This window comes from Hydra vulgaris, chromosome 04 (assembly GCF_038396675.1).
Source record: "Hydra vulgaris chromosome 04, alternate assembly HydraT2T_AEP".
Classification (NCBI taxonomy): domain Eukaryota; kingdom Metazoa; phylum Cnidaria; class Hydrozoa; order Anthoathecata; family Hydridae; genus Hydra; species Hydra vulgaris.
Genome location: NC_088923.1, coordinates 19292443 through 19319970, shown reverse-complemented (window position 1 = coordinate 19319970; position 27528 = coordinate 19292443). Strand labels below are relative to the sequence as shown.

Sequence of the window (27528 nt, the reverse complement as noted above, 5' to 3'; positions counted from 1 at the left end):
ATATATATATATATATATATATATATATGTATATGTATATATATACATATATATGTATATATATATATATACATATATATGTATATATATACATATATATACATATATATATATATATACGTATATATATATATATATATATATATTTATATATATATATATATATATATATACACACACACATAAAATGAAATCTTATGGCTCAAGTTTTTTTTTTTTTTTTTAAGATTTTGGTTTTGTTTCAGATTTTGCTTAGTTAAAATAAGTTGTATATTAAATTCAATTTGTAGTTCAAATTGTTTTGAACTTTATTTGATTTCAGAGTAAAATAGTGGAGTAGAATTTGATATTTTTTAAACTTCTTCAGTGTTTCTATTGTTAAATATATATTTAAAAAAATAATGCTATATTTGTATTTATATTTTTTTAGAAACTGCTTCTTGAAAAGCGTGGGTTGAAATGGCTGTTTTCAAATGTCACTCCATGTTAAAATTAGGGGTGCACCGACCCATCGGCCTCTGCATCAGTCTTGGTAACCATCGGCCGGTGCCGATAGTTTAAAAAAATCAGTTTTTTTAGTTTTGTGTTTTTATATTGTATAAAAAAAATATAATTGTTTTAGAATAGAATAGAAGCACAAAATTAAAAAAACTGATTTTTTTAAACTATCAGCACCGGCCGATGGTTACCATGACCGAGGCTGATGCATCGGTGCACCCCTAGTTAAAATCTTTATTTTTGTAGTCGGGTTTCATATATAAACGGAAAACCGGTATAAAATAAAAGTATATAATATTAAATATAAAACAATAAATACAATAAATAAGTATGAAAAGTATAATATATAAATATAAAATGTTAATTATAAAATAGTATATTAATATATAATGTAAAATGTATAAGTCTAAAACACAATTTTTTTAGTTATAGTTTTGTTACATTAAATCAATCATAAATAAAGACCAGATTTTACGACAAAGTTCGCTATCGAAATTTTTAAATCAGGAAAAGTATCCAAAAGCTGTCTAATAAATGGTATTGTTTAAAAAAATATATTTTTTCTATAGTCCTAGAATAAAAAAAATATAGAGTTTTAAGTCTTTTTTTTACTCATCGCTTAAATATGGCGTTTCTATTTTGCAATAATCCTATCATTGAAATAAGACAAATGTAAAAAAAATATATTTTATTTTTTTGAAGCTTAAGTAAACCGTATTTGTGCATTGTTTGTAGGTTGAAGTTTACATCGAAAACTTGGCTCGAACAAAATAGTGAAGCTTTTTAGTTTCATATTGTTGTTCCAGAATACCCAATCTTCCCAATCAAGAACACGCTAAATTAAATTTTTTTAGTGAGGTGTTAAATATGATTCATTATAAGATTTTACATCTGAATAAATCAAGGGTTAATAAAGTCATAACAAACATAATAACATTTACGCATTAAAATGTTTTTAACCAATATCTCAAAAACTACCTTTCTGCTTTTGGGTCTTCTTGATTGACAGAGCTGTGTGTATACCACGAAAGGATTTTATGGGAGGTGTCATAAAGATGACCATTTTATATGAAAAGATTATAACTTACTTTTTGCTTAAAATTTAATAAAAAAAACTGGTCAATATACAGAGATTTAATAATTTCGACAAATGCCAATTGTTAAATGCTAAAATTAATTCAGAATTACCTTTTGGTAGCGAACTGAGATAGTTACCAAAAAAATAATTTAAAGCGCCAATGCGCTTTCATTCAAATTTAGCAGAACAGTTTAAATTAAAGGCTTTTTCGTTTACAGAAAATTAATGGATTAGATTTATTTAATAAATGAATTAGAAATATATATATATATATATATATATATATATATATATATATATATATATATATATATATATATATATATATATATATATACATATATATATACATATATATAAACGCCTCTTCACCGTAGTTACGGATATCTACGCTTCTCAAGAACATTTAGCAGTATGTGTGAACTCTGGAGCAGTTTTTTCTTTTACAAGTTAATATAGTTCTTCCGTCTTCGGTGGATGAAGTAAGTTGACAACGTCCTGATTGTTTTCAATTTCACTTCAAATTTCTTTCTTTGTTTTTAATATATATAATTTTGTTAATAATAATATTTAGAATAATGTTTTTAATATATATAATTTTGTTAATAATAATATTTATAATAATAAGTCAAAATATTTTTTTTTTTACTATTTGACTAGTGGAATGTTTTTTTTGTATTAATGTAAATTTTGCAGAACATTTTATAACAGAAAATTTTCGTTTTTGGCCTGTTATCATTTAAAATATCAAAAGTTTATAAAAATTATTAAAAATATTAGTACCAAACCAACTATCAAAATTCTTTCCAAATAAACAAAAGCATAAGTAAATTTTTCGAAATTTGATATATAGGAATAGCTAAAAAAAATTTCACACATAAAATTTATCACATAAAATGATGCTTGATAACTATGAATGATTAACATTAACATCTGACTTGATAATTGATTAATGAGGGATTAATAAGAGATTGACAAAATAATACATTTATTTACATTTATGTAATAAATCCCAATTTTAATTTTAGTATGTATTTTGTATTTAAAACTAACTTTGTGTATCAAGAATTAAAGAATTAAAAGTTTTTATTCTTTATTTTTATGTATTTTTGTTTTCGGCTTTCATATATTTCTACAAGTATATTTTCTTATTGACTTCGTTGAATTCTGCATATAACCTTGGTCTAATTTCACAACATGTGTTTTTATTATCTGCCTACGGTTTTGTTAATAATTGGCCTTTACGTAAGGTCAAAATTTAAGTCTTTGACCTTGAAAATGTTTGCGTAGGCCTTGAAACTCTTTTTCTTGGCCTTGCTCTTGAAACTCTTGTCCATGTCCTTGTCCTTGGCTTTGAAACTTTTTGGCCTTAGTCTTAGCCTTGGCATTATAATATGTGACCTTGGCCTTGGTCTTTGTCTTGTTACATTTAGCCTTATCAACAACTCTGAATGAGAGTAACTAAATTTATTTATGTTACGCAACTGTGGTGTTTTAAAACAAATCTTTTGTGGGATTAGTACAAGCAGTCGTAAATTAATCTAGATTTATTAATTAATACCTAGAGATTATCAATTAGGTTCTGTGAACCCCACCAAGAAACAAAAGTAGTTAGTGGTTAAAAACGTTGCGTAACATTTGGGCAATCTGTTACTTAAACTTCCAAAACTTTGGTATTTAGCGCTTTTATATCAAATGGTATCACTGGTAAAATCCCCGGATAAAATTTCAAAAAAAAAGTTTAAAATGGGCTACCCTAATATACTAAAAAAAATATTTTCTTTTCATGAAAAATATTGAAATAGAAAATGCTACTGGTATTATTCGTAGCATAACCGTCACCGCAATGGTATTGATGAACTTGAAATGAATGAAGCGGTATTGATGAATTTGAAGTGAATCAAGCGGTATTGATGAACTTGAAGTGAATTAAGTGAAATAAAAATAAAATACAACAGTTTTATACAAAATGTTTAAAACCATTTGGCGAGCATATGGCTCAAAGATGCACTAGGATGCTGCATCATTCATGCAATTCTAGATAAACACATTTTAAGTCAAATAAATAAATCTACTCATAATAAATTTTTTTTTCAAAATTTTTTCAAAATTTTTTTTCTAAAATTTTTCCAAACTTTTTTTCCCAATTTTTTTTTTTCCAATTCAATTTCAATTCAATTCCATTTTTTTTTTCCAATTCAATTTTTTTTTTCCAAAATTTTCCAAAAATTTTTCCTTTTAAAAAGATGATAAGATTGGCATTTTACCATCTTTTGTAGCTCACAGATATTGTTCTTCTAACCTAACCTTTTGTAGCACACAGATATCGTTTTTTGAGGCAAGTTTAATGATAGTTGAAATGTTCATGTCCTGTTTCAAATGTAAGTGGAAGCTGGAGACAGAGAATTAGAAATAATCTGCAGGCTATCGCTATGAATGCACGTTATACATCAAATAGGACCCAGAAAAAGTTGATTGACCTTTTCCAAGAGGTAATACTGATACTAATTGTTAAACCATTAAAAATATCTAAATGTTTTTCAAACAGCTGATTTATCAACTGAACAATTACAAACTGGTCAACAAAAAAACTATTTTTTTTCTGTAGTTTTTTTTTGCTGATATAAAAAAAGCTTGTTGAGCAGATTACAAATCCGAACACAGAATTATTCTTTCACAAACAGTTTTTGTCATAATATTGCTTGCTAATATAAGATAAGATTGTTTTTAATATGTATGGAATGCTGGACATTGATATGTATTGAATGCTGGACAATTTTTGTTACTATTGTGGAGTACTCACCACAAAAGATAAAAGTAAGAATTTAGCCCAGAGACTCAAAGCATATCAAAGTTATTTCGGCATAAAATTTGTGACCAGGATAAATAATGGAACCCTCATAAGTGCTACACAACATGATATTCTGGGCTAACAAAATGGCTACTTGATAAGAAAGTTCAATGCTTTTCTAAGGTGTAATGTGAACCAACCAATCATGTGTTTAATTAGTACTTTTACATTACTAACACAGCATGATTCATCACAAAAAACAAATCAGCTATAATGAAGCTAAACTAGTTTCAGAGCTGACTGCTCTGAAACTTTCAGAGATTTAGAGATACTCAATGTAAGATTGAAGCTCAATGTTACAGACCAAAAAGATGCTTATTATAAAGGAGAATTGAAAAAAAAACACACACACTTTTAAACTAGGCCGATCTTGACGACCTTGTAAAAGACCTTTAACTACTTAATAGGTATTCTTTTACTTCTTCGATATAATGTGAACACTGTTTACATTTTATGGGCCTGTCTTAGAAACAAAAGAAACGTATAAATCCAATTCAAGCAATACTCAAATTAATAAATTGAATCAAACATATCTTGAATATTTGTGAAGATATTAAGGTAGCTGAGTTTGTTGTAGGAAAGTACAATTTACAACATTAACCCATTATGGACCCACTAAAGATCAATCCAGCCAGTTCACATAAAACTGGGATTAAAGAAGAATTTGGTAAAGAGGGTGAGAATTTTTAATATCTTAAAGAGAATTATTTATCTCTCGGGTAACCTGGTTGATACGTTAAAATGGTCATAATAAATGATTGCAGCCTTTCGAAGAATGGGTTGTAGAATGTAACTTAAGATGAATTTTCTGCACAAACATGTGGAATTTTACCTTCAAACCTTAATGCAGTAAGTGAAGAACAAGAGAAAAGATCCCATTATGACTTCTTAATCAAGAAAACCAGATATATAAACACCGATTCAATCCCATCATGATCAAATCATTTCTCTTGGTTTTTACGTTCAGAAACTGATTGCAGCTACAAAAAACAATGCAAAGCCCTAAAGCACTTTTTGTTTCTCAGACCTCATTAAAGACGCTTGTATTTCATACTTTCTTGCGTTTTTAATGTAATGTTATATCGGACTAATGATTAAACTGTACTCAATAGGCGTTATTTTCTATTTTTTAAACCTTTATATTTTTTTTCTTTGATGTGATAGGAATATTCTGATTTCAGTTTTAAATAGAATGTCAAAACTCTGCGCATCGTCCGAATCTACCCAGCAAGCATAAAGATGTCGATTAGACGTCTTTTTAGCGTCTTAGATGTCTTGAGATGGCTAAAATAAAAATTAGATATCTAAAAGACGCTTTAAAGATGATCAAATTTTAGATGTCTTTTTTTAGACATCTGCTAGACGCAGTTTAGGCATCTAATTTTTTTCGAAATTTTGATACTTCTAAAAGACACTCTGAAGACAATCAAATTTTAGATCTATTTTTTCAAACATCTATTAGACGCAGCTCAGACATGGAAATTCTTGAGACGCATGAGATAAAAATGAGACATCTAAATGACGTCTTAAATACAATCACATCCTAGTTGTATTAATTTAGACATCAATAACCACCTTTAAGATGTCTTATCTATGTTTTTCCGAAATATTTCGGAAAAACTCCGTGAAATTATAATACACGCCAATTATATGTGGCGTCATTTAGGCATTTGAATAAAAAAAATTGTATCAATTAACAAAAAACATAAAAAACAGCAGAAACAAGTCCGAAGTACCGTAGTCAAAAGAAATAAACAAATATCTATTTCTATGCTTGTACGTAAAGGTTACTTTTGTTGTTGTTTTTCATATATTAAAATATATATTAGTTTTTCATATATAACATTATAGTATTATATTCTTATAATATCTCATAAGAATATTTTAATATTATCAGTATCGTATTATATATTCTTATCGTACACAAACGCACACACAATGTGTGTGTATACATATGTGTGTGTGCATATATATATATATATATATATATATATATATATATATATATATATATATATATATATATATATATATATATATATATATATATATATATATATATATATATATATATATATATATATATATATATATATATATATATAGGTACGTGGAAATCGCGATTTACGGAACCGATTTTTATGCTAAAATTTTGGTTCTCGTTTTTTTAACTCTTTTTTAAGCAGCGTGAGACAGACGTAGTTTTCTGGAGTTTCTTTTTAGAAACATATATACACATAGATACTTTTTGGAAAGAAGAAAAGCTAATCTTGATTTTTTAAAGACTTTTATGCATGGTTACTAAACATTTTATGGGATATTTTGCTCCTGAATATTAGGTTGATGTTCTCTTATGAATTTGTGGTCGAAGAAATGTAGAGTCCGCCTTTTTTATTATTAAAATAGTTTATTTCATGCATTTTCTATGCACATGCCAAATTTCAGCGAAAAATAATTATAAGCAATTAGTTTAATTAGTGTTATACCAAGTGTACCGCTTTTTTCAGGTAGCCTTAGGCAAACGGTTTTTTGAGGTGGTTTTTTTTAGAAACATATATAAATCTTGACAACTTTTGAAAAGAAGAAAGGTTTGGCTTGATTTTCATATAACTATTATGTATCGCTACCATACTTTTATAAGGAGTATTTTGCTGAGAATTTTGCATGAAAATTTGGTTGATGTTGTCACGTGGATTTGTAGTCGAAGAATTATAGAGTCCGCTTTTTTTATTGTTAAAATAGTTTGCTTCATGCATTTTCTATGAACATGCCAAATTTCAACGAAAAATAATTATAAGCAATTAGTCTAACTGGTGTTGGACTTTAGGTACCTTATTTCGGTTTTTCTGTTGTTGTTTTTTTGGTAAGCGAAATCCGGGTGGGGTCGAAATCCGGATAAGGGGGCGATTCAAATAAAAATCTTATTTTGAATTATTTTGATTTATATTATTGGATTTAATTGAATCAGGACAAGCTTAATAAAACTGTTTTAGATGCACAAACAGATAATAAGTTTAATTTTTTTATTCATGATAATAGTATTAACAAATATTTTCAAATCCAAAAAAAAATGAATAATGTTAAAAGTTTTTTTATGGAACATAAAAAAAGAAAAATGTTTCAGATTAAAACTGTTGGTATTCAATAGCAACAGTTTTAATATTTTAAAACACTAACATTTAATATTTTAAAAACACTAAGAAGTTTTTTGTTAAGATTAAACTAATGAAGTATGTAATATACTTATTTATATGTGGTTTATAACAGCCTATTAAACTATTGAATTGATTGTTAACTGTTAGTATCAGTAGACAATTTTATTAAGATATCACATATAAATAAAAATATTTCATACTTCATTAGTTTAATCTTAACAAAAAACTTCCTAGTGTTTTTAAAATATAACAAAAGATATCATTATTATTGTCTTTTATTATATTTGGATTATATACTTCTTTATCTGTGGATTAGTGTTTAAATCATTATACAAACATGTCTAATATTTATTTCTTGTTTAGATCCTACCTGGCTTTTGTAGATTTTTTAAGATTTCATAAGTATAAATCACATAAATTTGGGTTTATTCATGAAAAAAGCATTTACATAATCACAAAGAGAAAATAGTATACAATAAGTAAATGTTAATAAACATTTATAATATCTTCCTAATATAGAAACACTTAAAAAACTTAAGGTAGTGTTTTTTACTTATTGTATACTATCTTTATCTGTGCTTATTGTTTACATAAGTTTATAACTATTCCTAATGTTATCTTGTTGCTTATAAATATATTATCTTTATATTTTAATAGTTATATTTTATTTTCATTTTGTTAATATAGTTGTTGCACTTTAAGCAGAACAGCTTTGAAGATTGTTACATTTGTAACTTACTGTTGATAATTTCAAATTATTTTGTGTACAATTTTTTTTGTTACTTTTAGTCGAATCTACACAGCCTATCGCTGGTAAGTTTGTATCAGTTCGTATATGTTAATGATTATAAAATTTGCTAAAACTTTTTAATCTGTGAATAGATTTTAGAGATTACTAATTTTAAAGTCATTATTAGCAATATTTATTTTTTATTACAAATTTTGAATTTTAGTTGCATCTTTGTCTTCAACGAATCGTAAGTTTGCCAATTATTACTTTTTAATATGTGTATATATTTTCGATGACTGAAATATAAATATTTTATTAAATATTTTTTAACCTTAGTTCTTTCTACATCTGCTATAAGTGGTATGTTTACAAATTTTTACTTTTCAATATGTCTATGCATATCTTGGCAATTAAAGTATTTATTTTTAATTACAACTTTGAAATCATTAGTTACATATTCAGCGACTACTATGACTAGTAAGTTTAAAAAACTATTTGCAAACATGTACACTCCTTTCTTATAAGTTGCAAATTTTTATAAAAACTTTTTTTTTCTTTAGTTCCATGTGCACAACCTTCTGCTGGTAAATTTATGATTTAGAAAAGTTTCTGAAAAATTATTGAATTTATGTTTCTATTTATATACACTATTTAATGCATTAGTATTGTGTTATCCCTTTAAGTGCAGTAGAACGAAATTTTTACTCTTGTTAACATTTTTTAAGCTATCATTGATTAATACGTTGTTCATATTAATTATTAATATCATTAAATATTAATATTATTCAGTCTATCACTTTCACAATTAATTGTTTATATTAAATTTTATATTAAATTGTTTTATATAAAGTTGTTTTATATTTAATTGTGTTATATTACATTTTAAAGCAGAACAGCTTTGACAATTGTTAAATTTGTAACTTACAGTTGACAATTTCAAATTATTTTGTGTAAATTTTTTTTGTTATTTTTAGTCAAATCTACACAGCCTATCACTGGTAAGTTTGTATCAGTTTGTATATGTTAATGATTATAGAATATAGAATATTTCAAATGTTGATAAATGTGAAGAGTATTTTGCATACTTATTTACTATTCTTGTTTTAGTTTATTTAAACTGTTTGTTTGACTTTGTTAATAGATATTTGATTTTAAATTAGTTTACCTTATGTTTAAAGTTCCTAAAAATTATATTTGCATTTGTTGAAATACTAGTTTCTTGTAACCGTTACTTGTTTATAGAAGGTATAAGATTTTAAAATTATTTGAAATTTTTTTGGTTTATATAATTTAGTACATTTTTTTACGTTAATTATAATGTTATTAATTTCTAATAAATTATTATATATTATTTCTTTATTTAGGCAAATTAAATTGAAACTATAATATATTAAGTCTTTATATATACTTTTTAGAGGCATTTTAGGATGGATACTCCAACTTGCATCTTGTCATGTGTAAGATTTGTGAAGTTATTTCTCCCTTTTCAAATTAACACTATTAAAAATTTTTTTTCAACTTTTATTGACATTTTTTTCAAGTTTGAAAAAGGTAGGGGGTCATTGGGTGTGGCACACGCCCCTCCCCTAGTAAAATAATCTCAATAAACTCAATCTAAAACCTTTTTTCAAATATCTTTCAAATTTTTTTTTTTGTTGTTGGATAAGACTGGGCGAGTGGGGGGGGGGGTGCGTTGGGCGTGGCACATGTCCCACCTTTAATGTCAATTTATACACCACTTGTTTGTGCTGTAAAATAAGAAAATGTAGTTTAAACTTTTTAACACAAAATATAATCAATGTTTTTAAGGTTATAATATTTATAAGAAATTAACATTTCGCTACGAGGGTGTTAAAACGTAACAAAGACACCCACCCTTCAATCTATAATAGACCACTAATATTTGGAAATGGAATGGAAGCAAATTAGATTAACTTTTTATGCATGAAGATAACATATTTTATCAGAAAAACACTCTTTCGTGTGAAAAACTTGTATTTTTTTAAGGTTACTATGGTGTTCCGGTACCCCCTCTGACCCTCTAGACACCCCTTTTATCTATAGAGTTATGTAAACTTGTAACCTACTCTTACATCTAACTTTTGATACCAAGCTATAGGCATTTGGATAAGATTTGACAAAGTTATAACAATTTCAGTGAAAAAAAAAATTTTTTTGGAACCGGTTTCTTCAATAAATCCATATATCGAAAATTTGCTACTAAAAACGTCATAACTTTTTTTAAAATTGTTCGTTTTTAATAATTTTTTCACCATTAAAATACTGTATTGAAGGGCTTTTGAAGGATATATAACATTCTAGTATATGCTCAATTTAAAAAAATCAGTCCACGTACCTATATATATATACATATATATATATATATATATATATATATATATATATATATATATATATATATATATATATATATATATATATATATATATATATATATATATATATATGTATATATATATATATACATATATATATATATATATATATATATATATATATATATATATATATATATATATATATATATACATATATATATATATATATATATATATATATATATATATATATATATATATATATATATATATATATATATATATATATATATATATATATATATGTATATTATTACTGTTGTTACTATTGTTATTTTTATTATTATTACTATTATTATTATTCAATAATAACAATAATTTATTATCATTATTATTATTATTATTATTATTATTATTATTATTATTATTATTATTATTATTATTATTATTATTATTATTATTATTATTATTATTATTTTATAAACATCAATAAGTACGAATTTCGCTCAAGACTAAATTTATCTTTTAAAAAAAATTTTCGCTAGATTGTTGTGACCAGCGTCTTCAGCTTAAAAGTTTTTTTCATTTTTTTGTTATTACTAAATATATTCAATGATTTTTATTAAATTTGAAAAGGTTTTCTCATGCCATGTCTTATAATAATCTTTTATAATTTCAAGAATTTATAATCCTAAAAAAAATAATTATGCCAAGGTTAAAAGAATACAATACAAAATACATGAGAGTTTATATGAGAAAATATCATAACAGAAGAAAGGGTCATGATATTGGTAATGACAATGTTGAAATAGAGACAATTCAGATTCAAATGAATATCAATCTGCAATAAATTATTCATCCCAAAGTAATGATTATGTTGAACAGTTTGTCTGTGATTATAGCAACGACTTTGGCTTTGAAAAACCCATGCTGTCTTCTTCAGATTCCTCTAATACATTGTGATTCTACAGATTCCTCTAATACAAGTGACATTCAGATACATATGATTTTTAAATGAAATTAAGTTGACTCACCAGTGGAAATAGATGCTCCTAAATATTTGTAAATGGTTTGCTAGAATTATTAAAAAGGAACTGGCATCCAACATTACCAAAGACTCAAGAACTTTGCTAAATAAACCCATGAAATAAAAAAATATGGTAGCACCTTTAAGGGTCATTCCGTGTAAAAGTGGGACAGTCATTTCAGTCACCCCTTGGATTTTCTTTAAATTTTAACCAGTGGTAGCTATTAATAAAACATGAAAAAATGCAAAATTTGAGTTTCCAAATCAAAAGGGTTCAAAAGTTATGATGTTTTAAAATTCAGCCTAAAATGTTGCTTTTTTATGAAGTCCGCCATTATGGATTTTGTAGTTGTACTTTTAATTGAATAACTTAGGATCTAGTGGAAGAATGTGGCAAAAAATTGGTACCTATTTTTGAGGGTGCTTTGAGGGTTCGATACTTTTTGTGTAAATAATTTAAGTTTTAGTAGAGAAATATAACTGAAAATTTGTACCTGACCATTTTTGAAGGTGTTGAATACAAAGATGAAGAGAAATTATCCCAATTCCTAATATTTTAAAATAATTTTTGAATTTTAAAATGTCAACAGTTCTTTTTTTTTTCTTGTAACCATAATTAGCATTTCACTTATTTCTGGAGTTGCCTTACTCTCATTGTGAAATAAGATGGTTTGGAAAAGTTTAGGTCTCTGAAAGAAAATAAAAAATTATATTACTTTGCATAATTTGCATATTTATGCAATATTTTCAAAAGTATACATGGAAATATAATTTACTATACAACACATTGAAAAATAATTTCTTTTTTTATTATTCTAATAATTAGGTATTATTTCAAAATATTGGTTGCATGCTAAAATTTTAGGTTACACACTCAAATGTTGTGTTAAAAAATAAGAAACAATAATGCAAACTTTTTTGAAAAATATTAAAAACCTGCTTTATTGAAAAAAGCTCAAAAATAAAAATGAAAAGGAATAACCAAATAAATACTAAAATTGAAGTTTATATCGTTTAAATAATGAAAGTAAAATATTAATCAACTTTCACTGAAAATATAAAAACTTGTTCAAATAAAGTTTCATTTTCTTTTGAGATTTGGTACTGATGCTCAAAAGATGTTGAAGGTGTTTTAACAAGAAAAGTGACATTTATTCTTGGCACCCAGCAATTATCATCCCGCTTTGGCCAGTAGTACAACTTGGACTTGGATGCATATACTTTACCATAAAATCATCATTCTCTTATCAACTTCAGAAACCATACCAAGCCAGTAAAAATTGTTGTATTTGCAAAATAGGTCTTGTGACATCATAACATTGTCAATTTTACTAATTTCATTTTTTTTTTTTTTGAGGAAGTCAAATGTTAGAGCAAAATTATCATCATCGGTACCCTTTTCATTTTTATAATTGAATGAGAAGATGGTATAAATTGATGGAAACTTCTTTTCCCAGGAATAGTGGTTGCTATTAAAAGTCTATCAGTAAGTTTATTTTTTACTAGCTCCATTTCTTCAGCAGTGATGTACACAAACGTAATCCCACTGATTGACTTTTGGCAGTATTCAAACATTTTTTGATAAGACAGTATATGACCTATGGTTGGACTCTGTAAGCTGTTGCAACAAGCCTTTTAACAGTGCTACCTATTTCATTGCATGGAGATTTGCCATGGCTTGTTGCAAAGAAATTCCAAATGCAACGTACAGAAAAATCTTGAGCGTGGTGACATAAATTATTTAAATGTTTACAGTTTTTATACTGCTCTGCACAGCCATCAAAAAAATAATGAATTTTTGTAATTGTGGGACAAAGATGAGTTTTTATATGATTAATGGTTTTATGCAAAACTTCATTGATAAATTTAACATCATGATTCAAATCATCTGAAATTACACAAAAAGATATTTTCAATTTCATTTTTTTATAGTAGATGACAATTGGATGAAGGGAACATTGACTCTTGCTTCAATGGTAACTCTGTATTTCGTCTTGTACTACAAAAAAAATCTGCCAGTACAATAGCCTCATCAATACTAATTGTTTCTTTGAGATGCTTTAGATAGCTAGATTGTGATTTTGCTATAAATAAATGAGAAGTAATATTATCAAGTTTTTCACACAGGAGCTCAATGAATTCATTCAATGGAGGTTTTATTATCAACAGTTCAGTTCTATCTGTTGTTGTCCACTGTTTGAAATCCACTGACTGTTCAATTTCATCACTGTTATATTGCTCTTTTGGATCATCATTTTGTGTGAGATACTGCTGGAAATAATTTTGGGCAGCTTGTATGCCAGGACAACTATTGCAAACTTTAGGTTTTCTGCTGCAGACACTCTTTTTAATGATTTCACAGTAAAATGTTTCAAGGCCTATAGCACTCAACATTAATTTAACATTTTGGTGTATTTTACATACACAAACAGAATGTGTACCTTTTGGACGAGAAAGGATGCACCATTTAGGCTGAAGACTGCAAAATTTAGAAAATCCAATTTTATGGCCTGGGTACTTTGTCTTATTTGTCACATAGAGCTCCTTTAAGTTATGCAAAATCAATTTTTTTGACATGTATTTTTTTTCCCCAACACTTACACAGTCTTTTTTACCTGGCATTTGCCTTAAATACTCATCGTCACAGTAAAAAAGCTTTACAAGTTCTATAACATCAAATATACTGATTCGATGCTGTTCAACCACATCAGGGTATCCTATGATGCCTTTTTAGTTGCATAAAAACTTTGCATTTTGAATTTTGTGTTTGGAAACTGAAAACTCTTTTGCTGCTTTTATGATAGACCAAAATTTTGAGGTTAATGTCAAAAATTGAAGTTGCTGCCTTCTGTTAGAAACCTTAAGTTTTTCTTTCATGCATACTACAAGGAAGTCTAGATCGCTGCTTTGGTTTGAATTTCCTTTAGAACTTCATTATTTGGTGCAACAAGATCTGATTCGGTTACATCCAGAGCAGTTGCAAGCTTCTTAATAACTGCTTCTTCAACTTGCTTTATCTTTCTCTTTCCATGTAAAGGCTTGTTAGATGTTTTGGGTAAATGAACTTTTAGAGGAGACACTTCAAGTTTGCATTAAGTACTGTTGAGCAATGATCTTGTTGATTCCAGTATAATTTATTTTTTCATGTTTTTTTCCGTTAATTTTATCTCCAACTCGTTCTCTTCTGATTTTTCACTAGGTACTAATTTATGTCTGCATTGCGGACAAAGTTTTTAACCTGGAACTACGAATTTGTCTTTACTGCATAAGTACTTTGCTGTATCCAAGTTGATTTCACAAAGACTACTGAAAAAAAGGGAAGAACTCTTTTAATATGAATAAAAATTTCAATAAAACCTTAAAAAGTTTAAAGTTGTATGGCATTTAAAAGTGCACTTTTAAAAGTCAGCTAAAAGGTTAGCTAAAATAGAATTTAGCTGCCAATAGTTTCATTATTGTAATTCACAACATTTTCACAAAACTAAAAGTTATGATTACTATAAATACCTTTTATAACTTTGTTATGAGTATTGAATGGATTACAGCACAGTGTTGATTTAGTGGTATAACGCTTCAAATAAACATGCTTATGATGGAGACAAGTTGTTGGTTTGATATGTATTATTGAGAGCCCAGTCCTCCACATTAATGTTTCTCTTTCATATTCAGGAATATCTTCAAAAGGTTTAATTCTCAGCAACGATTTATATGTTGTGAGATGACATTCACTATCTAGGTTGATTCCAATGGAGTACTGTTGGCTGTTTGCCATGACTAAGAAACTGAATTACCAAATAAGATTTAATAGTTATTTAATCTGAATATTATTAAAAAAATTTTTTATTGAAATTTGTTATTGTTAGCTGTTGTTTCAAAACTATATTTAGAGGACATAATTGACGTCCCAAATCTATATTTATTGCAAAACTATATTTTTCATGATAATTCACTTCACAAAACTATATTTATATATCAAAACCAACCTTAATAAACTGTTTTTAATTTTGAAAATGTTACCCCAATTTCTGTTTAAGTAATATTATAGCATTTTAAAATTCAAAAATTATTCTAAAATATTAGAAATTAGGTTAATTTGTCTTCATCTTTGTATTCAACACCTTTAAAAATGGTCAGGTACAACTTTTCAGTCATATTTCTTTACTAGAACTTAAATTATTCACACAAAAAGTATCGCTATAAAATCTATAATAGAGAATAGCAGCAAAATAAAGAAATTTTTTGTCTAAATTTCAAAATGACATATCTTTATTATGCTTTAAGAAACCAAAACCATCTTTTTTATAAAGATAGCCTAGGATCACCTCATTCATTTGAAAAAAAAAATCGAATCCATGAAACTTGGGCAACTCCGAGAATTAATGAAAGCGCAACCCATGGTAACAGAACAAAAAATTTGACTGACCATTTTAAAATAAAAAAATAACTATCAAAAAGTTTATATTTCACTATTTTTCTACATTCTTAAATTCAGCATCTTCAAAAATGGTCAGGTACCAATTTTTTGCCATATTCTTCCACTAGATCTTAAATTATTCAATTAAAAGTACTACTACAAAGTTCATAATGGTGGAAGTGGAAAAAAATAGGGCGTTTTAGGCTGAATTTTAAAACATAACTTTTAAACCGTTTGGATTTGGGAGCTCAAATGTTACATTTTTTTTTTTTTGTTATATTGAAAGGTACCACTTTTTCAAATTTGAAAAAAAATCTGAGAGGGTGACTGAAAAATTTCAATTTTTTGTCCCACTTTTACATGGAATTACCCTTAAACATTTTGGTATACAAAAAGGTATTAAAAAGTGTTTGCTTGAAAATCCAGCAGCTAATAGTGGCAATGATGAAATGAAGTTGCGGAAAAATGTGATCAAAGGGTGGCTCTACCACAGCCACCCTCATTTCACTCAAGAGAAATAGAACGAAATCCAAAAAGATCTATTCTTTCTTCTGATTTTGAAAGTGATAGTAGTGAAGTACACCAGATAACTTGAAAACAAAACAAACTGATTTTGATATATCTGCAGGTACCAGTTTAATTTTAATTTTAGAAGAATTTTTTTTGAAAACTCTTTTATGAAATTACATTTATTAGTGTTTTCTCTAAATTTTATGATTACGTTATGTCTTTTTTATTTTATTTTATTAGAATTATGTACTGTTTATTCCATACTAAACAAATAGAGTTAATAAAAGGATGATGCTTTTCTTCTTGTTGTAGTAAGCATGTCTGACAAATGGTTCGGAAGACAAAGAAGGTATGGAATTTGTGCCATGTCAAATGCAAGTGAGTATACCATTTATTAAATTTTAATCAAGTAAGCTTCTAGTTAAAAGAAAATTTTTAATGAATTCAAAGGGTAAAAGTTCTTCCTCTTCTTTTGAAAGGTTTTCAAACAGTGCAATGACCCATATTTAAAATACGTTTTTTTTATATTTACAGATTTCCAATGCTTGGTTCTTTCTTTTGAACAAAAAATTTTTTCTCTGGATGCGCCATAGCATTTGTAGTAAGTTTAATAAGCAGTCCAATTAATCGTTTGTTGATTAAAGATACGAACCTGATCAACATGACTGATTAGTTTATGGAATTTGGAAAAAACTTCTTGGATGACTCGTTTCTATCTGTAAAAGTAAGGATATTAACCCTTTCGTGCCGAAGGTGCACATATGTGCGCCTATAATATACCAATCAAAATATCTCTTTTAAAGTTGTTGTTCAATCCTATTTAGTGTTAAATATTAACTTTTTGTGCTGATTGACATAAAAGGAAAGCCGAGGCGAGTAGAAACTAATATTTATAGATTGTTTTTATGTTTATAACACGAAAGATAATTGACAAAAATAAATGTAATTGACTTTTCTTATTGCAGATAGCTTTAATAAGTAGAATCATAAATGATCCAAATGAAGTTCTTTGAATCTTTGATGAATTGGATGATGTTAATGATTTGTCTTGTAAACCTTCAGAGTCTAATGACAACGAACTCCAAAAGAAAAAGACTGTTAATTGCTCTTCAACAGCTTCATCGTTAGCAAATCAGTCATCGTCACAAATAATTTCATCGTTATCATCTTTAGACTATGTTAGGTCTGAAGATGATTCAACAGAAAAAATAGATGTGGACTTAATAATAATAAGCTAATAATAAATCAGGAACTAATGATAACAGAGGATTTTATACAACTACATTTGCTGATAACAATGTTACTGTAAATAAGAAAAAAAAATGTTAACAATTAACAATTACAACCATGAAATCAACCTTTATCAAGAAAAATAAAAAACTTCATACGATTAAGACTAAGAGGTCTAATATCATTAAAGAGAATGGAAAATATAAAAGAGAATGGAAAAAAATTTAAATTATTATTCCATTTATGGCAACACCATAACAAACGTTTAGAAAATCTGCAATACCTAATTGTGATGGTAATATCAAACTGATACTTTTTTTTAAATCTTAATTTGAATTTTTTTTTCATAATACTTTAATACAAAAACTTGTCACTGGAACAACTTACTATCATTTAAGAAGGTTACAGTCCTCCCTTATAAAGCATAGAATGAAATGGATTGATCTTACGTCAATTGATACAAAGTATTCATAGCAATCTGTTTAGCGATGGGAATAATAAAACTTCCTCGCATCCATGACTACTGGAGACAAAAACAATGGTTTTTTTCCATCTCATCTTTTAGTAAAGTAATGTAAAGTATTATAATTGTAGAAGAAAATCAAGTAAATGGTATAGACAAATCTTTTACCACCTATGTGGAAATATGTGTTCATAATGCTTTTGTACTTGAGTTTTGGTTTACTAACCATCATGCTTGCAATCATCAAAGTTTTTGTGGGGGACTTATTGAAAAATTAGTAGGAAATACCAGATCTAAAAATAGTGAAAGACCTAGTAGTTCAAATAAACACATAACATTACGATATACAAATGTTGGAGTTCATAAACCTTCGATGAACAATAAGCCAAGAGAATGCAAAAATTGTTCTGAAAAGGTTCGAAAAGCTATTTTAGTTGATCAGTCCCAGTGCATTCAAAAGGTATTTGTAGATCACATATTTTTTGCTCATTTTGCAAGTTCCATTTATGACTTGCTTCAGTCTCCAATTGTTGGAGCATGTTTGTTTTCTTTTGAGGTATTTTTTATATTTATACTGAATATCAAAATTATTCAAAAAATGTTAATTATTCATTTTCTAGTTATCTAAATTAGGAAAGTAACCCATCAAATAAAAAGCCTAATAAATTTTGCACCTTTTTAAAATCCCTGATTACTTCTAAAACAATATAGCTAGCAATTTAAAAGGCTAAATGAGGCAAATTTTTTAAAATTGGCAAAACGTGTCTATAAATATGAAATAATGCAAACGTCATCAGTTTACTTTTTTTACTTTCTTATTTTAATTTTTGAATTTCAAATTTTGTCTGCTTTCCAATGATATATACTTTGCAGTACTTGTTTTGTAAGGAAACTAATATATTTAAGCGTTAACGTGACATTATTGCATTTTTTAAGCCGTCAAAATGAATTCTGGCACGATAGGGTTAATAATAACTTTTAAATATATACTTTTAGGTGCGTAATAAACATGAGTTTATCAGGGACCTAAAAGTGCATTCAAAAATTTATTTATTCCATTTAAGTGGATTTGATTCAGGGAATAATGAAAGCACTATAATAGTAGCGGCAAAAGAATGTTGCTGGGATTTATGCAATCAGCGTAAATTGTCAAATTTATTAAAATTTGACTAATTAGATTGTACTGTGTGTATATACAAATATTTTTGTTAAGAAAAAATTCCTTTTGGAAACAATTTTTATTTTTTTCTAGATGACGCAACTTCGCCTTGTTACAACTGGGAAGACTGCGCAAAGAGCATCGTAAAACGTGTATTGAGCAACGAGGTAATGGCTCATTTAAACATGCAGGGCCATGGTAAAGGGACCAATAAAAAAATTAAGTTTGCAGATACAAAAATATACCGACTTATATTTAATGCTGTGTTCCATAACTTTCCGAAAGCAACAGAAACTGAGTTTTAAAAGAAAGTTCAAAACATTCTTAGGAACAGTCCAGCACGAAAGAACGCTGAATAAAGTAATATTTAAAAATAAATATATAGTTTTAATTTTACTTTTAATTGTATCTTCAATCATGTCTATTAAATTTTTTTAGAAAAAATTATAATGTATTTAGCATATAAAACAATAAATTATAAAATTATAATGTATTAGCATATAAAACAATAAATTAGTCCAAAAATTGTACTCCTCGTAATTTTTGTAACAGCAAGTTGTTCCTTTTAAAGATTACTGACACGAAATTTTCCCTTTTAAAGATTACCAAAATGTCTCGAAGGCCTCTGACAGATCTTTGCTTCACAGATCACATAACAGTTGCATTATTTTGACAATATCGTATTATTAGACATTCTGGTTTCAAGATGTCTCATAGACACCTCCTATCAGTAGTTTTAAGACGGCTCATTTAAGATGAGTAGTCAACTTATAGCTACTGATAAGAGGTGTCTTTAAGATAGCTTAAAAACAGATTGTATCAAAGATGACTAATATAAGATGTCTTAATAAAATCTGAGTTCAGACGTCTAAAAGATGTGAACATCAAGGTGTCTTTAAGATTTCTGAAATGAGATGTCTCAAAGACGTCAGAATTTAGACGCTGAAGGTGTTAACATTTTAGATGACTTTTAGATGTCTTTGAGACGCCGGTCTAAGATTGTGTTAAGACGTCTTTGTGCTGGCTGGGTTGTCGTTAATGATCTCAATCGAAATCATTCAACAAGTTCGAAATGCTGTTTGTACAATTAAACTATCAAGTTTTTTTTAAGAAAGCACCAAGTAGAGTTCATTATTACCAAACATGCTTTTTTTGTATGAAAGACAATGGTCAGCAAAGTATAATAGCATTTTTATTTTTGGCAAAACTTTGAGAAATTTGAAATCTTCATTAGACATTTTGTAACGCACATGGATTATATAATATCACTCTTGAAAAACCGTTTCTCTATAAAAAAAAAAGCCACCATTTACAACTATTCAGACTTCACCCTGCAATCGTGACACGTCTTTTCACTAATGAAAAATTTATGTGACTGCCATCAATCAATCAATCCTTTGTACGGTGTTGACAACCTTGACCATAAGGTAATGCATCGGTTTGATGTTTGGTGTACACATAAACAACTTCAAGAAATCAAGGAGGATATGCAACTTATCAATTTTTTATCAAGCAAATCATTTTATCAGATTTTTTTTCTTTCTGTTTAGACTTTTCTTATGTTTTTTTTTTATGCTATATAATTGTTGTATATATACAGCGCTTTCCTCTAAAAAAAACAAGAAATATCTTATAAAAGCTCACTATTTGAGTTGTTTCTTTTACAAGTCAACGTTTATATTTTATATAACATAATTATGTTTCAATTTTATTCAAAAGTTTATATATATATATATATATATATATATATATATATATATATATATATATATATATATATATATATATATATTTATATATATGTATGAATATATATATACATATATATATATATTTTATATATATATATATATATATATATATATATATTTATATATATGTATGAATATATATATACATATATATATATATATATTTTTTTTTTCATGCAAATTCAAAACTCATGCAGGTAATAAACCATTATGATAAAATAGATAAAGTGAAAAAGTATAAATAAAAATTTGTCATCTTGCCCCGTCATTCACAAATACATGATGTAGTTTTTTTAATAAAAATGAATAAAGTTTTTTATCTATTTTAATTTTTCAACTCAATGTATTATTTATTCATTTTTAAAATTTTATTTTTAACAACTACTATTCCGTTCGTTATTTTCATACAAATAAAAGACCTACTTTCACAATGAGCTCCTTTAAACGGGGACTTGCAGTCACAAAAGTATTGCATAGGTTTTAATGTCCACCGAAATCCAGACATTGCATCTATGCATCTGGCTCCATTTTTGCAAGGGTTCATTCTACATGGACTCACATCTAAAAAAGAATCGTTACCGATTCTAAAGGATGATTTATAAATTCTATTAGCTCATTGCTCTAAAAAATGTTAATCCATAATACCTTCACAAGTCACACCAGCGGCCCAAGACGGACATAAACACGCAAACATAGAATTTTCTCTTTGAATGCAAATGCCACCATGGTTACAAGGGTTTGGTACGCAAACCCGGTCTAAATGAAATATTTTTCAGATTAAATTGTATTAATAAGCTGTATGTTAATAAAAATATTGATTTGTTTGTTTGTTTTTTAGCTTTAAAATGTTATAATGTAAATAAACGTTTTTTTGTAGAACAAAAAGATAACCTTGACAAATTTTTCCTACAAACCCTTGCGCACACTGACAGGAATACGAAGTACCATTGACTATGCAAGATCCTCCATTTTGACAAACATTTTTGGCACACACATCGTCTTCTATACAAAAAAGTGATTTCAGGTTATAAAGGATTAAAAAAATCTCTTTTCGTACTCTGAAAAGAATTGTTTTAGTTTAACTTTGGATCAAGGATATATTAAAAACTGCCGTACCTTCACAAGTTTTTCCAATAAAACCTTTCTGACATTCACATTTAAACTTTCCATCCATGTCCACACAACGCCCGTTATTTTTACATGGGTTTGGGTAGCAGTTACTCAATTCTGAAAATGGACATATATTAGATTTGACAAAAAGCATTAAATTTTCCTTTTTAAAGCATACATTGTTATTTAATGTCACGTTTTTATTTTGAAAAAGTAACTCGTGTTAAAAGTTATCAATTTTCTTTAAACTTGAAGCTTCAAAACTCTAAATACTTTTTACGTAAGCATTTAAAACCCATGACAAACTTTTATGCTACATAAAAAACCAGGATCATCTTTAATTTAGGCCAGATATATTAAAGACTTTAAAAACAAATCCTGTTTAGTTGTTTGCAGATGAAGCTCGTCATACAAGGTCAGTATTATATGGTCTGTTAAATAATTGTCAAAATCCGGTTATTTATGAAGGAGAGCGCAGTGCAAAAGTTATTTTTAATTAAGTCTTGTACCACTCTCACTTACATAAACAACCGGATTTTGGCTTTTATTTTATTTTGTCTCCTCAGCAGCACCCTCAGGAGTAGCTTTTTTCTTTATTAAGTTTCAGACCAATATTTTTTTTCAGACCATCCGAGGCTTATTAGGACTAATTACCTGAGCATATTAACAACATCTCAATTATGATACATACACAACAAATTTCACCCGGTGTTTTGATAATTTCAGAATTTTTAGCTTTTTTAAAAATCCTTTCGTATGTTAAAGTGTATAATATCTTATATAATGTATATAATATCTATAAAACTTCAAAAGTGTTTTATTTTGTATTTTAAAAAAATCGAAAAAGGTTTAAAAAAAGTTAACAGTTGTAGGATTTAAATTAGTGCTTTTCCGTTCTGAAGCTCTGCGAGCTAACCGCTCGGCCACGCCCACATATTGACAATGAAAATTTTTTAAAAGTATGTAATAAATAAAAGTTTTTAGAAAACGGAAAGAAATGGTATAGATAAAAATTAAGGAGATGTTGCCGCAGTTTTCAAGTGAAAGTAAAACTGTTAAACTTGGTATATGTTTTAGTTTTAACATTACATAACTTGAAGTTTACATAATTTTTGCATACACATTTGCACAAATATCTTTCATTCACGTTTTCTTATATAAAAAAGTGCTGCGACTCTTTCTCGCCACTACCTCGGTTACAGTGGATGCCAAGGGTTCCGTGTCAAACACGCTCGAAGGGCCACTACTACAACTAAAACTATTAAGTTTGGCAATAATATATAGATAAAAAACAAATGTTTAACTTTGATTGTTAAACGGACTTTAATTGTTTTTTTATTAGCTAACATTAAAAATTGAAGTAAAAAGCAAAGTAATTACCATAACTGAAATAAGGGTCATCAGGGGATATTAATTTACACAATAAGCAAAATAATTAACATAATTTAAATAATAAACGAAGAAGTTACCATAATTAGCTTCGATTAATTTGAATAACAAGCAAAGTAACTGATGTATAACTAATGTTGTTTTAATGACATTTAACGTTTTACAAAACTATTTTAAAGAAATCACCTGCACAGTTTTCCCCTTTAAATCTTGAAGTGCATGTACAAGTTGCTGTTTTACCATCGTGTGAACATGTACCATGATTATTACATGGGTTCGGATCACAAGGGTTAAATTCTGAATGAAAAATAGCTTAATAAGATAAAGTATATAAACTTTTAAAGCAATGTTCATTGAAGTATTTCTTTTGGTGTTATACAAACTTAAAATTACCCGAGCATGTATGTCCTATATATGCTTTTTTGCAGTGACATTTGTACTTTGGTATTTCAGATATCATTTGACACTGACCACCGTTTGAACAAGGGTTCGGGTAACAAAAATTCCAGTCTTTAAATTAATATAGTATAAGTCATAAATATTGTGAAAGCCAGAAAGTCGAATAATTACATTTTAGAAAAAGAATTATTGCTTTTAATTACCTTTGCATGTTTTGCCGTAGAATTGATGCGGACACATGCATTGCGTTTCAAATTTAGATATTGGTATATTTATACCACCGTTTAAACATTGAGCTGTAAAATAAGTTTTAAAAATAACTAAAAGATTTTTTATAGCGCATTAGTATGCTATAAAAAAAACTATTAAAAGTAGCTTTAAAAATTACATATAGATTATCATTAATTACTTTATCGCTTTTTTAAATTTTAAATTTAATTGGTAGAGCGAAAAATGCATCACCACAAATGTTACGACAGAGCAGAACTTTGTGAGTTCGTAGATTTTCGTTAGATGTTCGTTGTTGTTCGTAGGTTTATATATTTAAAATTCTCTAGCTAAAGTTATTCAAGTTAATGCTTTTTTTAGACTTAACTGTAATGGTAGTTTAATAATAATAACTTGTATAAGAATCAGGAACAAAACTTGACAAGATCAAAAAAGATATAAAAATACCTTTAAATCATATTGGCTTTCAAACTCAAATATACATAAGCTCAAAAATTCACTATGTTATTACGATGAAGTTTCCTTCAAATTACTCAAAGTTTAATAAGGAGTTATTGTTTATAAAAATAATCTTTAGAGAAATAGTCAAGTTATTGCTTGATCATTTATATAACAACACAAAATGTGTGTTGCGTTTAAATGAAAAATTTAGAACGTAAGAAGGAAAATAAGTATCTTTTAAAAAAGTATATATATATATATATATATATATATATATATATATATATATATATATATATATAAATATAAATATATATATATATATATATACATATATATATAAACAAAATTGTTATTATTAAACATTTAAAACAAATTTATTATAACTAACACTGTGCACTGAAGTTTTGATTATTGCGTATTGCTTCAGGTAACCAATGTTTTTCTTCTTCAAAGTGTTGGTTGTTATAAGCCTTTAAACAAAAAATTAACAGTTAAGGCAAATAATTAAAAGTCATGAAAACAAAATAAAAATAGTTACATTGTTTTCTTCTTTATTTGCTTTTTCATCTTGTCCGTTTTCGTTAGATATGATTGTTTTAACGGAACCATGTTCTTCTGCATAATTTTTATGCAAAAGAGATGCACCAGCTCCTAACAAAAGATGATTGTTATGAGGATATTCTTTATCATCGTCATTATCATGATTATTATCTTGATCCTCAATATCTTCATTATCGTCATACACCAAATCCTCTTCTTCCTTGTCTTCATTTTCTGAATCTTTCATGTTTTCAGAAAAACTTTTATCACTTTCTTCTTCCATTAAATTTGAGTTCCCATTTTCCACAATAACAGGTCCATTGTTGTGAAGTATTTTATTCAATGAATGAATATTAAAATGTGACTTTGATGGTGGTGGAGGTATTGGATGAGAGTTTTTCAGTAGTTCTTGAACCATCTCAGACGTAGAATCGATAACAATAGGGTATGATGGCAATGTATCATGACTTACAAATTCTATAGGAGAAATTGTCAAAGAATTTAATGGAATTTTGTCGTTTAAAATAATAACTTTATTGTGAAGATTTGTCTGAAGAAAATCAGGTTTTATCAAAACATCAGGTGATGATGATATGGCATCATGCTGTTGTCCATTTTTATTTACAAAAGGTTTTAAGGTGTACAAGACACTTGTAGCATTAGAATCCATAATGGATTTTGCGTAATCATTAATTTCTTTTTCTTTGATTGTGCTTATATGATCGCTTGATAATTCTTCTTTAAAGTTGTTTCCTAAAATGAGGGATTGCTCTTTTTCTGTAGAAATATTTTTCATTGAAAAGTTATTTTCGTTTATTTTATTCAATAAATGAATGTTTTCACTTTCAGACGAAGGAATTATTTGAATTGGATTGTTAATGCTGTAACCTTCTTCAGAAGTTGTGAGATAAGATAATCTGCTGCTACCATCATTATTTTTATTGCTTACATTTTGATTAAAAAGAAACTCATTTAAATTATTTTTTCTTGTCTGATTCTGAATGGTGTTGAGTGATATTGATTCATCATTAAGTGAAGAGCTGCTTTTAAGTTCATTATTTTTTGTTTTACTAGTTGAGTCATTTTTTAATTGTTTAACTTGTTCTTCATAAAGGACCTTTTCTTTACAAAACTCCATGCAACCAGGAGTTTTGATTATTTTTATAAACAGTTGACAATCACAATTTGTTTCAGTTTTGTTTTCCTTTGGTACTACAAGATCAACAGGTGATGAAACAATAGCTGAAACTGGTAATGAAACAGGTGATGAAACAACACGTGAAACTGGTGATGAAACAGCTGATGAAACAGATGGCGAAACAACACGTGAAACTGGTGATAAAACAGCAGATGAAACAGGTGGTGAAACAACATGTGAAACTGGTGATGAAACCGGTTGCTTTTTAGTATGACGAGTTATTGTTGTTATTCGAATAGGTTTTGATAAGTTTCCATCTGATTTAACAATTTCCACACGTGATACTTTTAATAAAGGATTGCTCCGAATTATCTTAATTGCTTCAAGTAGTGTTTTGGTTGGCTCTTGAGTAACTTCAGTATTCTTCGACACTATATCAGACTTATTATTCCTAATATAAAGTAAATGGTCTGTAATTTTTGATAGTTGATTTGTTTTTTCTCCCATTAAAATGCTTTTGTTTGTTTCATTGGTTTCTTTAGACAAAGAAGCTATTTTTCCTTGTTTTGGCGTCTTTTTAATATTGTTTATATAGAGTTTACTCGGCAAATGGTGCTCTGTAGTATCAATAGGCAAATGGTATTCTGTAGTATCTAGCTTTGTTGCTTGAGCTACAATATCAGGAGAAAAATAAATCATTTTAGATGACCCAGGAGTTTTTAGGATATCAGTTTTTGATGTTTCCTGGTGTGAATTTATACGTGCTTGAGAAAACAAATCATCAGCTAATTTTTTTCCCGACATGAAACTCTCAGCATCGTTTTCGTTTCCTATTCCAATCTGTTATTAATTAAAAAAGAAGCAAAAGTATATTTAAAGAATTTTAAACAATGCACTTAAAAAAATATTTATAAAAAATCAACAATGAAAAAAATTCTAATCAAAAATTTACTATGAAAAGCATTTAAAAGTTATTAGCCAAGCATTTAGAAATATTTAAAATTTTAAAAAGCATTTAAACGCTGCACCTTTTTTTTGAGGATTTCATTTAAAGTTATTTTTAAATTAGACTTTT

The 27528-nt window shown here is 27.2% G+C and overlaps 1 protein-coding gene and 1 long non-coding RNA gene across 3 annotated transcripts in view; one reads left to right on the top strand and one right to left on the bottom strand.

Annotated features, from left to right (window-relative positions):
- LOC100210853 (uncharacterized) overlaps window positions 1–27528 on the bottom strand; it is an 87290-nt gene that overhangs the window by 32110 nt on the left and 27652 nt on the right. The window contains exons 8-16 of the mRNA XM_065795700.1: window positions 25314–27293; window positions 25164–25245; window positions 24307–24399; window positions 24098–24214; window positions 23891–24001; window positions 22322–22432; window positions 22097–22207; window positions 21851–21961; window positions 21629–21766 (exon numbers count right to left, since the gene is read on the bottom strand). Coding sequence (XP_065651772.1) covers window positions 21629–21766; window positions 21851–21961; window positions 22097–22207; window positions 22322–22432; window positions 23891–24001; window positions 24098–24214; window positions 24307–24399; window positions 25164–25245; window positions 25314–27293 — 2854 coding nt within the window. The remainder of the gene's footprint in view (window positions 1–21628; window positions 21767–21850; window positions 21962–22096; window positions 22208–22321; window positions 22433–23890; window positions 24002–24097; window positions 24215–24306; window positions 24400–25163; window positions 25246–25313; window positions 27294–27528) is intronic.
- Window positions 7812–9489, top strand: LOC136079020 (uncharacterized). 2 transcript variants are annotated; one of them, XR_010637867.1, is made up of 6 exons: window positions 7812–8121; window positions 8372–8395; window positions 8536–8559; window positions 8649–8672; window positions 8873–8896; window positions 9287–9489. It is a non-coding gene; the product is annotated as an uncharacterized LOC136079020 (long non-coding RNA). The 2 variants fall into 2 exon arrangements; XR_010637866.1 differs by lacking the exons at window positions 8873–8896; window positions 9287–9489 and having other exon boundaries at window positions 8649–8816.